Below are 15,087 nucleotides of genomic sequence, written 5' to 3' on the forward strand. Positions count from 1 at the left end.
TGCAATAATCCAAAAGCCAATGGAAAAATCCTATTCTCTTTTTGTCAAGACAACTGGGTAATGCTAACTTCTGGTTTGGCCTACAAAATTATATAATCTTTGCAGCACTCTATCAATGTCATTCATATTCTGATCAAAAATGTTTACAAGCAACACATATACATATAACTTGGAACCGTGTACATTTTGTTGTTTAGCATTATCATGACGCAAAATTTCTAAAGCAATAATTGGTTCAAAATAAAATATCCAAGGAGGTCATTCATTAACCTAGCAATTGCCATTGAGATGTATGGAAATGCTAATGTATAGCTTTCTCCAGAAATAACAGACCTCCTTGGTTTGAACAAACAAAGCCTCAGTGTTTACACTTTTGAGGAAGTCAACCTGCTTATAGCTGAGTGGGCAACCAAGCTGAGAAAGGTGAAAGTAAATTAACGTTCATCTTAACATTTAATGAGATCAGCAAGATCTTCAACCAACAGCTGTCCAGACACAGAGACTGCTTACTATTTATTTGTTTTGATTAGTGCCGTTTAGGCTTGTTGTGTCTAAGAACAGTCAGAACTTGCTAATATTCAGCCAACCACAACCATGTCTTTCCAAGAGCAGGAATGTGAGCTCTCTGCTCCTCCTGCAGACTGACTAACACACTGTAGGTCAAATGGAAAATTAGCTGGTCCAGTTTTATGGGGTGTCTAGACGTGTCCAGTGCAGCCGGTATCTATTACCCTTGTCTTGATACACACACACACACACACTTAGACAAACCCAGCCTTTACTTTAAATACGATCCTTCAATTCTGTTGCTCAATATATGAGTGATCTAATCACAATTTAAGCTGCATCATTTCCTTTCAGTTGGTACTGCACTCATTGGATTCCAGATAACTTTTTACGAAAGGTGAAACCAAATAGGGCAAGTCACAGCAGTGGCCCTTGACCCTTCAACCTCTGCATTCCAGCTAGGAAACACATGGTCAAACAACTAATGCTTGCATTAGCTGTGTGTGAAGGATCTGAGCACACACACTTAAGATATAAAGATCAGGCTTGTTTGAATCCAGCTTGTCTCTTAAAGAAGTAGAAGGAAAATTTAAAATGCCATTTATAATGTCGTTCTATAAATCTGATATAAAAAAGCTGAAAGATAGAGATATTTATTTTTGAATGGACTTTAACCGATTTTTTACGTTAGAACTATATAGTTAAACCTCCAGTTGTTGTTTTTTGTTTATAAAAAAATAATGAAATTTTCAATGCAAGTCACTGACTGATCGCAAGTAAACAAAATTAGAGATCTACGAAAACATTAAGGCATTAAAAAAAACTAAACAACATTTAAACTAAGCAATTTATCATAATAGCTAACAAGGAAAACAATATCTTTAACTTGTTTAACTTCGTGTGAGGATTTACTGTTACACTCTCAGAATCTTGACTTCAAAACGCTCTTTAACATTAAGAACATCACAACTTATATCTAATCGTAAGAAAAGTTATGAGTTACGTTACCTTTCAGATCCACTGGAGTTAACTTAACCTTCCCAAAAAACGCCGAAATCATGAGTCTCATGCCTGATGGAAAGCATCCGTGGGCCTGAAAGCGTCTGTCGTCGGTAGATGCGCAGAACCGCAATCAGCTGCGCAGAAAGAAAGTCACTAAACCAACGTCACATCTGCTGGAGGAGGGAGGTGCAGTTTGGAGGAGAGGGAGGGGAAATATTCATTTTCCCCCGTGGGTCTTTTTTCTCCCTTTTCAGTAACACTGTACATGTAGCAACACACACACACACACACACACACACACACACACACACACACACACACACACACACACACACACACACACACACACACACACACACACACACACACAAAGTTTCCCGTTTATTTTTAACCATATTTTACATATTGCTTTGATATAGTTCTTATTTATGTCAAATGACTATTTAAGAAGCGTAGGCAAAAACACATAATATTCAAGAAATGATAACAGGACCTATGCGCTTTCTGTACTGTATATTCTTCTCTTACAGTATATATTCTTGGACATTTAAGCCCAAAATTCTAAATGTAAAAAAGCCCTAAGTGTCAACTTTCCAAATAGAATATTACTGGATTTGTATTAAAAATCTGAAATAATAAAATGCCTTTATTTGCATCTACCATCTTCTATTTTCTCAGCATTTAACACGCTGTTGAATGTGAGCATTAGCACTAAGCAAATATTGCATAATTTGCAAATACAGTGTGGCACTTCGGAGCAACAACACATGAAATCTCTTCAACACTGATTACATTTTTTCTTGTTTATTTTATCTGCACATATGAACACTTTCCCTGCACTTCAATAAACAAGCACTAGTGCTACTCACGGCATACAGAAGAAGAGACAATTTTCTTTTTTTATTTCAGAAAAATAGGTCATGCTTATGATGAGGATTTCCACATTTCTGTACCCATGACGAAGCTGCCTAGTGTCACCTAATACTCAGTTTTGGGCACCTCTGTAAAACCTTTATCTAGGAGTATTATTTAACACTGTACCATTTTTATGTAAAATCGATTACAGCCTACCACTGCAGAAACCTCATCAGAGCACTCAACATAAAAACATCAATTCCACTTACATTGCTTTAAACAAATTATTATTAAAGCTCAGGGCCAGCACACACATGAAACAAATAACATGTTTTAGGTGAGAGATGTGCCCGGACACATAAAATCACTAAATGGGTGGGTAAAGCTTGGCACCATTCAACACTGGTCCTGTGCATGACAGAAACTGACTGTTTACATTAACTATCACCCAACAGCACAATATTTTTTACACAATATGTTACGATAACATTACATACACAGAAAAAAATCACCCCTCTTCATTCAGTGACAATGAAGACCTGAAACCAAAGGCATTTACATAGAATAAGTTCACCACTAAATGAAAATCCATTCTTTACTCACCTTGTGTTGTTCCAAACTTCTGTTTTCCTTCAAACTAAAAAAATCAGATCTAAAAAATATACATAGGACTTGTTTGCTGTATTTCAAGACTTTTGATAGTTTTGTGTAAGGAACAAACTAAAATGTCAGTCTTTTTTTTAATGATAAACTTTCCTGTCAGTGTGATGTTAACCTGAGAACTGCTGTAACTGGATTGAGTCTGCAATTTAAAAAAATTGTGTGAAAAATTGTCTGATTGTGAACACGTACTTAGACCATTTCCACCACTTCAATGATCCAGTTCTTGAGTTCATCTCACTAAATCGGTTAGGTTAACTGATGCAATGGTTAACAACTCACTGGAGGGAAAAATGGTCAGTAAACAACATCAAATGTCTTTTTTTGGCATCAGAAAACTTGAAACATAGCATGAGTCAAATAGACTAGTTTGTGCTTTTATCTGTCTTTTTTAGAGTTTAACATATGTAGTCACTACAAAAATAAATCTTCTTCAGCAATGCTTTTATGTTTCATCAACAGCTCAGTAGTTTGGAACAACATGACAGTGAATAAATACCAACAACTTTTTAGTTTTGGGTAAACTACTCCTTTTAGTACTGGCGCTTGGAAGTATGACGTCTATTTCTCCATTTGTCACAGAAACGTCTGCAGAATACAGTAAATTACAGTAAACTGAAGTACTTGAAACCATAATCAAATGATGGAAAGTACAAACTACATTATTCTATAAAACCGGCCTAGAACTGAACCAGTTACAAAACGTGTAGGTTACAACACTTTCAAAACATCAACCAATCACAAAAGGAGCAAAGAACTCATGGCTGTTTCTTGATTGCATGAATATTCAATATCATTTGTGCCTGCTTTCCTCAGAAAGCATTTAACAACAGCTGCAAGAACAAATCCTCTGAGGTCATGTAACATTCCTTTCATAAAAACAGAACAAAACAAAACAAAACAAAACAAAACAAAAAACACACACAGCTGATAGGAAAGCCATGTTATTTGTTTCCCTCTGTACACCATTAAAAGTACTTCAATGGTTGTGAGTGCACAACGCTGGGTGAGACACAATACTGTGACTTTCTTCTACATCCAATGATTAATGTACGGTTATTCAGCATGTGTACAGATACAACTGTATACTGTAGTGATTCAGGAAGAGGTAAGAAAAAAAATACACAGACAGTGCTCTGGGTTTTACATTCACACAGCTTTATCACTGATTGGACGAATGGATGGTCTAGCTCTGTGGTGAAGCTTGAGAACGTAAAGGTGAAACAATCTCCTGGTCTATGCTGACAGGGTTCAGGGCTAGTTATCTTCCCATTTCAGCAGTGAGTCTGGAGGTCTGGGGTAAAAACCTGTTGTGGTGGGCTTATCTGAAGAGAATCTCTGGAACTTAAAGTCTAGAGGAAGATCTAGAAAAGAGATGAAACAGGTGGTAACTATAAAACAAACTATATGTACAGTCATAGTACCATTAAATATTTACACTGAAAATTTTATTATATATATATATAAAAGTGAGATGGCTACAAATGCCCCAGATGGTCGTGGACAACTGTACCAACTGAAAAGACATCAGTTTATGCCAAATAAGAGTATACATCAAAGTAATAAAATAATTAATTACTATTGACGTTACTAAATAATAATTTCTTCTTTCAGAAACCCTATGCTATTCTATTCTATAAATAGAATACTGACAATATAATAAGTCAAAATAGTCTTTAAAATGTAAGGGATTTACAAATAGAAACAAATAAACATTTTGTACAAGGGTCAGTATTGCAAAACCGAATAACGTCAGTAAACTAGAGCAAACGCTGAAATGAAGAGCAGAGACACATAAAATAATTTTTATAGGAAATGTAGGGTTACTGTTTCAATCTAGATATTTGTTCATTAAATATATACAGATTCTTTCAATTCAGTGCAAACTGTGTTCTATTCAATTTAATTTGATGTTACATGGTCTTGTGTTTTAATGCCTTCAAACCCACAGTCTAGAAAAATTGAACAGCAGCTAACCATTACATTCACACAACATCAAAATCAAGTGATAACCCTGTTATGCTGAAAGACATCAATGGAAACATTTAGATAATTAAAGGGTTAGATCACCCAAAAATGAAAATTAGCCTATGATTTACTCACCCTTCTGGCATCCTAGGTGTATATGACCTTGTTCTTTCAGACAAATCCGTTCAGTTATATAAAAAATTATCCTGCCACTTTCAAGCTTTACAATGGCATAGGCAGGTGTTCCTCTTGTGCATCCATCCATAATAAATTAATGCGTTTTGTAAGAAAAACATTAATATTTAAAACATAAGAATCACTTTAATCTAGCTTCCACCAACTGGTCATACCTAAAAAGCAGATTGGATTCGTCTAAAAGAAGGAAGTCATAAACACCTAGGATGCCTGAAGGATGAGTGAATCGTGGGCTAATTTTTATTGTTTTTATAGTGATGATTCAACTAAAATGTAAAATCCAGATAAACTCTTGCTAAATTTAAATGACCCTATTATCTTTGTTCACAAATTGTCTACTAAAATATGATTTATGTTAAAATAAATGTAAAAAAAACATATGACACAGTGACCAGCATTAGACTGCCTGAAACTTTTTTTTATTTTTTTTTTTATGTTTTTCATCTTAGCCTTTTGGCTCCCACTGTATATACTGAGCATGACACTGAAAAAACTGTTACCAGGGGCGCAATCGAAAAATCATGCAAAGTTACAGCACAAACTGCAGATCAATTACATGCACAAATACCTACATTACACACTAAAAGAAAGGTAAAGTTAAAAAAATCCTAATAGGTCCCCTGTAAGTTTCAGGTTTTTTCTTAGTCAATTTAGAAATGTATATTCACCAAACTTTGCAAAAGATCATACTCATTTTCATTAGATCCCTATCTTCAGTGACGTGTTCAGTATATATAAAATGGAGCCAAAAGTGAATTAAATCCTTAAATAAAACTATAGGAATTATAGAAATATTTAAGATTCTGCACTGCATTTATAGTTTTATCCAACTTTAAACTTATCCATATTCACGTACATTGTATTCAAGATACTCATTATTTTTAGTTCATGCATTTCCTGGAAATCAGATCCATGACACTGGTGTTGCCAGGCCTCTACTCTACTTTCTAAGCTACTGAAAATTTGTCATTAAATGAAAGGGGTGAAATTATATATTAAGAAATTGGTGCGTACTAAATTCTAAGAAATCTTGTTTTTTTGAAAAATGTGAAATGGAAACATGTTTAGTACCAGTCTTAGGTTTAATACACTTACCTGCAATAGCCTCAATGCTGGGTATAGCCATGGTGCTGTATGTGTGTATACTGTGGGAACACCAGGTGAGCTTCCGTGTCTCCTCTCCTTCATTCTTTTGCATGTCAACAAAATATGAACCCCATTGGTTTGATACAGCTGAAGGAGATTTCATTCCTTGATCCTAAGAAAAAGATTAAAAGAAAGACAAACAGAAAGAAAGAGAGAGAGAGATGGAGAGAGGCAGAGAGAGAGAAAAACCACAGGGTCAGTCAATTCTGAAAAACCAATGTGTGCTGCATCAGACAAAATGCTACATAGTTCAGCACTCTCAATGCTGAATTCTGGAGAGACTTGAGACTTATGTGATACAGCATTTAGCCTAAAACTGGGGTCTTCAACGTTTTTCCAGTCAAGGACCCCTTTGGTGATAGAGACATGGGGCAGGGACCCCCTGATATAAAATGTGTGAAACATAGCCTCTGATATTAATCATATCAGTTATATTATTTTAAGACAGAACATTGTTGTTGTTGTTGTACATGACTCACTGACAGTTTATTAAGTTGTTCACATTTGTCTTAATTATTTATAGTTTCATGCATTTTCCCTATACAGTCAGGTGGACTATTACACAATTACATGAATTTCAGCTTTAATTAATAGAACTTTACATTTAATTTTAGTCAGGAGGACAATTATACATTTACATGAACTTCAGCCTTAATTTTAATCGAACTTTACATTTAATATTACTGTGATGTAGAGCTGCATGATTCTGAATAAAATGAGAATCTCAATTTTTTTGCTTAGAATAAAGATCACGATTCTCTCATGATTCTGCAGAACTTTTTTATTTGAAAGATTTACCCCTGAACATTAGGTTATCAAACAGCAGTAAAATAAGACATAATGCACTTTGCTTTAAATTTAAGTAAATGTACACTGCAAAAAATGCTTTTCTTATTTTTTTTTTTAACAAGTCAAAATTAAGTGTGTTTTTGCTTGAAACAAGCAAAATAATCTGCCAATGGGTAAGAAAAATAATCTTGTTTTCTGTTTGAAATAAGACTTTTTTTCTTACCCCATTGGCAGATTATTAAATTTGTTCTAATCAAAAATAACTTAATTTTGGCCTGTTTTTTCTGAAAACAAGAAAATAATTTTTACTCGTCTAGAAAATCCTTCTAGATTTAAGAATTTTACATATTTTGGCTGGAAACAAGACAAAAACATTTTTGCAGTGTAATGAAAATAATGAAATAATGTAATATGTTTGCATGAGTTTTTTTTAAACCCGTCTTTTTCAACAGTGGTCACAGGAAACACGATTGCGTCCGTTATTTCTTTGTGTCTCGGGGAGGTTGTTGAGAACGGTGTTGCATTGAAAAATGTTGCTCAAACTGACGTTTGCTTTGTCTGGCTGCAAGTACTTTCTACAGAATTAATAACAAAAAATAAATGACACAGTTCTTTCTTAGTCGTGTAGATAAAAAATGCAGGCATGATCAAAGTAGGCTACTCTTTCAAAATTCAAAGTGCAAATAGAGACCGAATTTTTCAAGCATGATACAGAGCTATAGACATCTGCACAACTTATCATAGCCCACATAATAATAACAGCCTAGATATTTTATGTAGCCTAATTTGCGCACATTGGGGAGTCGTGGGGTATTAAAATTGCTTTTGAATGCGCGTGCGCGTTTTACTTTTGGTTTCATTTTAACAATCGCGGGAAACTCTCGGCGGCGCTGAGCGTGCATTCTACAATACAAGAGATTACTTCAACAAAACCAATTGAAAGTGGGAGGGCACAAACGGGATTTTGAAAAGCGTGTCCCCAGTGGAAATTACGCCCCTGTGTGAGTGGAACTCTGCCGCTGAGTTATCATCTAATGTGAATGTATGCCGCGTTGTACAGTACAGGAGGCGCCAGAATTGTATCTGACAGAATGTAGAATGAACGTTGATGTATTTTAAATCCACGTGAATGCACATGGATGCAAGGGTTTTATTAAAACTGTTAATGTAATAATTATAATAATTTTAAATTTTAATATTTTATCTTTGATGTTTTGACTATTTTTTTAACAAACAATTATTTTTAGTAAAAATTATTAATGATCCAACATTAATTAGCGGACCCCCTGCAGTACCGCCGCGGACCCCCGGTTGAAGACCCATGGCCTATAACATCTGTCCTGTTACCACGTCTATATATTTATGGGGAGAAACAAGTGATAAACAGTAAAAGTGAATACATAACTAAACTAAATATTAAAAAAAATAAGAAAAAAAAGTTTTTAAAACTTTTAAAAAAGCAAATTTTAAAACTACATCTCACTTCATAAAAAACCTTCCCATAAGAATCAACTAAACAGTAAAGAATCCTAGAGGAGATCAAGCCATCAAAGTCCATCAAAATATGCTTCAGAGAAAATAGACTCTGGCAAGAGGGGCAATTTCACCTATTAACTAAAACTTGTAGGTTAGTCTAGAATGGCATATTTGACAGCGATTTGGTCCTGATCCAAAATGGACATAATGTTTTTCACCAACCACAAGATTGATCTGGTAACTTTATTGCTTTACTGATTCCATTCTGCTTGGCATTTTTGAGGATAATCACCCTGTGGCAATTTATTTTGTAAAAACTGCCACTGACTATACATCATTTATTACTGTTAAGACAGGACAAACTGACCTATGTCAAAGCGCTGTCCACAAGGCTATAACTCTAACTACTAAACAACATTTAAAGTAGGTAGGAAATGTATATCTTTTCTGTTACAGCATCCAATTTAACTCTTCACTATTCTGGTGCAGATTCAACACAACGTAGGCAGATGGACAAGTTTCATGTTTCATGAAATGCATTCATCTTTTAAAACCCACACAACACAAATCTACACAAGGCAAAAAAAAAAAAAAAAGAAAAGAAAATGTCAACCAGAAAAAAAGCGTTTTGTGCCATAAATTATTGACTTAATAAAAATAATAAATAGAAATGAAATAAAAAGTTTAAGGATGTGCTTTTGACTTGGGTCACGATTTGATGTCTAGTATAAAAGATCTGAAGCAAACAATTTCTCTCAGCATGTTGTAAAGATGTAACTATACAGAAGGACTTCAATAGAACGAAACTCTCTGATCTGAGAAAAAAGGAAGCATTTGGTCAGAAATTCCCATAGTTTGACAGAAAAAAAACTTGCGTAATACTGACCGTGTGACTTTTTGAAGAAAAGGGAAAAGTGAATCAAAAAATACAAAGGAATCCAAGTCTGAGATGTAAATAAGTTAATTTCCCAACACAAATTAACTTCTTTTAACCTTTTAAACAATGATTTTCAGAATATTAGTATAATGAAATTAAGCATAGTCCATAAACTGAAATACGATTATTGCATAAGCAGTGACTATCATTGGGGTCACTAAAACTGAAATAAAAATTTAGAAATAAAGTAAAAAGTGAGTAAAATGTGTCACTAAGACATTGTGCATGATTTAAATGATTCTTACATTTAAACAGAAAATATTAATTTGGTCTTGTAAAAATGTAAAGTGTAAAGAGTCTTTTTTCCTGAAAATCCATAATTCTACTAATGTATACTTTTTTAACTTCAGTTTTTACACATACTGAAAATTAATTAGGTGCATGTGTTTTACATTATTTTTAATTTCTCCTAATTAAAGGACAACTTCAGCAGAATAGCTTTAGTCACTCTTAAATATATATATATATATATATATATATATATATATATATATATATATATATATATATATATATATATATATAAACATTTTAGACAAAGTTACCTTTTTAAAGACCAGTCAAATTATTAAACAGTTTGAGTTAAAATGTAAAAAGAAAATGTAAAATACGTTCATCACAAAAACTGAATTATAAACCCTAAATGACACACTAAGGGGTTAAGTGATTTAACAGCTTTCTAAAAAATGATTTCCTCAAAAATGATATTTCTGCTGTATAAACACATTTTTACAAAAACATCCACTATCTTTCCTGTAATTCTCCATTTCCTCCTTTCTGCTAACTGCATTTCCTCTCAGTGGTGTCTCAATAACAGAACATGTGATTGTAAGCAGATTCATGCAGCTGTTTTTTCAGATTTCTGATTAAACATTGAAGATCACAAAATATATAGTATATGTATTATTCTTAAAAATTATTTTTTGATGCATAAAAGTGCATAAAAGAAAAACTCAGTTTGTCCCACAAATAGGCAAGCACATACATAATGCCAACTCACAGTGCCCCTGAAATGGATTATGGAAAAGATCCTGAGCTTGACTAAACAGAAACAGCCTTTCACTCTCACCTCAAACTTGCCCTTTTTCTCTGCTGGGCCTTCACTTGGGGTGGGGCTGTTACTGGGGGTTGCGTTAGCACGTGGAACACCCTCCCCCTCCATCTCTTCCACAATCATCACAGTCTCCCACTTTCCAAAGCTGCAGGCCGGAAACATGTCCGAGCGCATGCTGTCTCCAAAATACACCACCTGCATCAGATAAGACACACACGTGGACAAAAATCAGTGCACAGACACAGACATACACATTTATTCATTACAACCAATATGCATCATAATTTCATTTCTAGCTACAAAAATGTTTTATAATAACTTCAATTATAAACATTACTACAGTACGTAATGCTTAAAATGAAATTAACATTTAAACAGCCAACTTTTTTTAGGTTTTCATACATAGTAATGGCTTTGCTACAAATATACAGTGCCTTGCGAAAGTATTCATACCTCTTCATTTTTTTTTTCACATTTTGTTATGTTGCTGCCTTATGTTTTAAATTACTTTTTTCCCCACATCATTCTACACTCCATACACCATCATGGCAAAGCAAAAACAGGTTTTTAACATCTTTGTAAATTTATATATAAAAAACAAACTGAAATGATTCCATTGCATAACGGTGTGTTCACACGGGGCGGCAGCGTCAACGCTTCCCATTGACTTTGAATGGGTGACGTCAAGCGTTGCCGAAAAGAATTGTGGATCCGTCGGCGACGCTTCACTTGCGTTGCTCACGGCAGAAGTTGAGAATCATGTTCGTCCTGTTCAAGAGCAGCAAAACGGTCTATTTTCATTGGCTGACGCTGCTATGACCATGGCGTCAGTGCCAAACTTCAGCCACGCCTTCCATCAAGCGTTGACGCTGACGCCCCGTGTGAACGTACGGTAAGTATTCATAGCCTTATCTGGGACAGTTGAAATTTAGCTCAGGAGCATTCATATTGCTTGTAGATGTTAACCTGTTTACATCTAAAGGACCCTTAGACTGTGAGAAACAAGATTTTCTGGTCTGATGAACCTCAATTCCAAGCATCATGTATGGAGGAAACCAGGCACTGCTCATCACCTGGAGAGTACCATCCCAAAAGTAAAGTGTGCTGGTAGCAGCTTCATGCTGTGGGACTTTTTTTCAGTGGAGGGTCTGAGGGACTCGTCAGAGTAGAAGAAAAGCTCAACACAGTAGAATATAGAGATAAGCCTTAATAAAAATCCAGTCCAGAGCATTCAAAACCTCAGATTGGGCAGAAGTTTCACGTTCCAACAGGACAACGACCCTAGGCACACAGCAAGAGTGGCTTATAGACAGCTCTGTGAATGTCCTTGAGTCGTCCAGCCAGAGCCTGGGCTTGAACACAATCAAACATTTCTGAAAAAACTTGAAAATGTGCATCTGTCCCCATCCAACCTGACAGAGCTCGAGAGGTAAAGAGATGAGTAGAAGAATGGAAGATAATTGCCAAATGCTGATGTGCAAAGCTTGTCGCATCATACACAAATAGACTTGAGGTTGTAAATGTGCTTCAGCTAAGGGTTAAGTGTAAGAATACTTATGCAATGTACTTATTTAATTTTTTTTATGAATTTACAAAGTTGTGACAATTCTGTTTTTGCTTTGTCATAATAGTGTATGGACTGTACATTGATGTGGAAAAAAGAAGTCATTTAAAGCAGTTTAATATAAGGCTGCAACATAAGTGCATGAATTGGTATTGCAACAAGTGGTATGAATTAGGGGTTGCACCAACTACCCGACAAGACGACTAGTCAACTTTAATGCTCTGCCATGGCGCTTTAAGCTTGACGTCGACTAGTCGCTGGTCCTATTGAATGCAGATAAGAAATCTTTGAAGTCCACATTCACAATCGGTTTCAAAACAGCTAAAAAAAAATAATTAAATGCATACTCCGAAAGCACTCCATAAAACGTGTGATTATACCATCTATACCATAAAAGTTCTAGCATATATTTCTTAGTAATTAAAATCCACGGCTTTATTATTAGGCTAGAGAGATGCTGCCAGGTGGAATTAACTCACACACACAATCGCTCTCTCACTGATGACTTTATATAAATGTAATCTTTACAGTGCTACTTTATCTGTATCTGATTTAGAATGAGCTGAATTTTGTGAGAAATACCCAAAAGACCCAAAGACAAAATAACTGATAAAAGCGAGCTATTATAGAAGCTATAGCCATGTAGTCATATGCCATAGCTGTGCACAAGGTGTTTGAGTCTCAGTTCAAGGTTTAGGCATATTTGTTCCTTAATGATGTCATAAGCGACTAATCAACGTCGACTCGACTTTTATCACATAAATGTCGACATAAAAAAATCTGAAAACGTTTGTAGGCACCGTATGTATATAATATTTTTGATCAGTCATTACGGAACTGCTTAATGTAAATGCAGATATGACTAACTAACTTGAATATATATTTATATATAATATATGAGAAACTCAATGACATACTTATTTAATATTTGGGTCATTATAGACAAGGGGTGGGAATCTAGGCACCTCACGATCTGATCCAATTTTAAAATGATTCTTGGTCAGCATCTTTTCTTTTTATTAAAATGTAATTAATAAGTTTGAATATCAAATTTATTTGTGCAGTTTTCATGACTTACAAATAATTACACATTAAATATAAATCAAAACAACTGTATGTTAAGAATTACTGACCAATTTGATTTTAATTATTGATAAAATATAGCTCCAAAAATACAAGCAAATATAAAATAAAGCAGCGGCTATTTGCAATTAGATGCAATAAGAAAATAGCATATGTATTTTCTCAGATAATAAATTCAGAATTATTAAAGAAAGAATAATATTATTAAAGAAATGCAATGTTTTTCTCCAACCCCTATTTATAGAACTTATGTTCGTATTGTGAATTGATCTTGCACAGTTATTTCGCTCCTCAAAATTAACTGTGCAAGGAGCTCTCTTGTGTGTTCCTTTCTGTACGGGTGAATCTGTACACCATGTCTGTTGGGAAAAAGTCTTATCTGACACACCTGTGAGCAAAATCCTCTCAAAATACCTATGGGAAGATCACCCTGAAGGATTTCAAGTAGGTTTCAAAATGCTACAGCAGCCAAAAAGCCTCCTTGACTCCTTATATTACACAACATGAGTTTTTGCTGTCAGACTCGAAGACTAGAAATCAGTCTTGTCCTACCTTAGGCTCTGATTTGTTGGTCATGCTCTTCAGTAGTTCATGCAGATGAGGCCAGTTGCCCTGAGAATACCAACCAGGCTTTTCCAGAGAAGGCAGTCCTTCACTATCTTCAACATCATCCACTATTGAGACAGAGATAAGAAAGTAGGCTATACTTTAAGACTGATGAAATAAATTGCATCTATACATAATGACTATAATAAAAAATACTTATATACAGTAATAGTTAATACATTTGGTTTTTCTACAGTATAGTTTTTACAAATTCCGGACATTTGTGCAGACATTTTTTAAACTAAACTCACACAAAGTCTCAGGTTAAACTTCTTGTCTTGTTACTATAAAAATTACCAACTGCAAAAACTGTTACAGCGTATCTGTTTCCCATTAGTGTGTTATACTTAACCCTGAAAATCAAACAGTGTAAAAGAAATGCTACAATGCTACACAAAAGTCATAATACTGTATGAAAAGCATGTTATGACTTGGGTTGGGAATCAAGGACTGCTTCTAATTTAGAACTGGCTCCATAAAAAATCTCGGAACAAAATGTATTTAAATTTTCAGTTCAAAAAAGTTAAAAAAAGTTCAGTTTGTGCTTCTTGAACAGAGGGAACTGCTTTAGCAGAAGTGTGAATTTGGAGTTTGAACTGACTGAATAATAATACAAAGACAATAAATAGAGAACATCTCTCTGCAGTGTACTCACAACATACAGCCTAACCACTGTAGTCGATTTTACAGTCAAAGAAAATATCTGTTAGCTCCTCACCCAGTGTTCTAAAAGGTCTCTGTTGTGGAACCAAAGAGAAGAATCCAGGCTTCAGAGCATTAGTGATAATGATGTCAAACAGCTCCTCAAAATCCGTTCTGTAAAAATCAGAAGTTATTTGCAGGGAGATATCTGAATGCCAAAATTCTCTGTATTGCTGTATTGTTTCATGCATTTCTTTTGCATATGGTGTATTTGTGGTGTATATAAAACTAACCCAAGTATGTGCTCACACACAAGCCGGCAGTAGTCAGAGTGTGAGCTGGTAATAAGCAGTAGGATTTTACCGCTGTTCTTAATGCTCCTCAACCATCTCTTCACCGCATCTGAGCAGGGCTGCAGGTAACGGCCAGGACAGCGCTTCACACTGGGGAAATATGTCCCTGTGTCCTCTAAACATGAAATATTTAAGAACACAACAGAAAAAAAACATTAATCATTTGACTTTTCCTAATAGGGTAAATATTCTATATTGAAACTTTCAAGTTTCAAACATTTTAAAGAATTATTTTATTGTCAGAATATCA

The 15,087-nt window shown here is 34.7% G+C and overlaps 2 protein-coding genes across 2 annotated transcripts in view; both read right to left on the reverse strand.

Moving 5' to 3' along the window:
* The window catches only part of dse (dermatan sulfate epimerase), a 33,928-nt gene extending 32,299 nt beyond the window's left edge, over positions 1–1,629 (reverse strand). The window contains exon 1 of the mRNA XM_073816454.1: positions 1,516–1,629. The gene's annotated coding sequence lies outside the window, so the exon portion shown is untranslated. The remainder of the gene's footprint in view (positions 1–1,515) is intronic.
* A 668-nt stretch (positions 1,630–2,297) lies between these two features.
* nt5dc1 (5'-nucleotidase domain containing 1) overlaps positions 2,298–15,087 on the reverse strand; it is a 75,201-nt gene continuing 62,411 nt past the window's right edge. The window contains exons 7-12 of the mRNA XM_073852916.1: positions 14,778–14,952; positions 14,561–14,658; positions 13,789–13,910; positions 10,605–10,784; positions 6,283–6,445; positions 2,298–4,388 (exon numbers count right to left, since the gene is read on the reverse strand). Coding sequence (XP_073709017.1) covers positions 4,282–4,388; positions 6,283–6,445; positions 10,605–10,784; positions 13,789–13,910; positions 14,561–14,658; positions 14,778–14,952 — 845 coding nt within the window. The 3' untranslated portion in view covers positions 2,298–4,281. The remainder of the gene's footprint in view (positions 4,389–6,282; positions 6,446–10,604; positions 10,785–13,788; positions 13,911–14,560; positions 14,659–14,777; positions 14,953–15,087) is intronic.

The sequence above is a fragment of the Garra rufa genome, chromosome 13 (genome assembly GCF_049309525.1).
Source record: "Garra rufa chromosome 13, GarRuf1.0, whole genome shotgun sequence".
In the NCBI taxonomy this organism is placed as follows: Eukaryota; Metazoa; Chordata; class Actinopteri; order Cypriniformes; family Cyprinidae; genus Garra; species Garra rufa.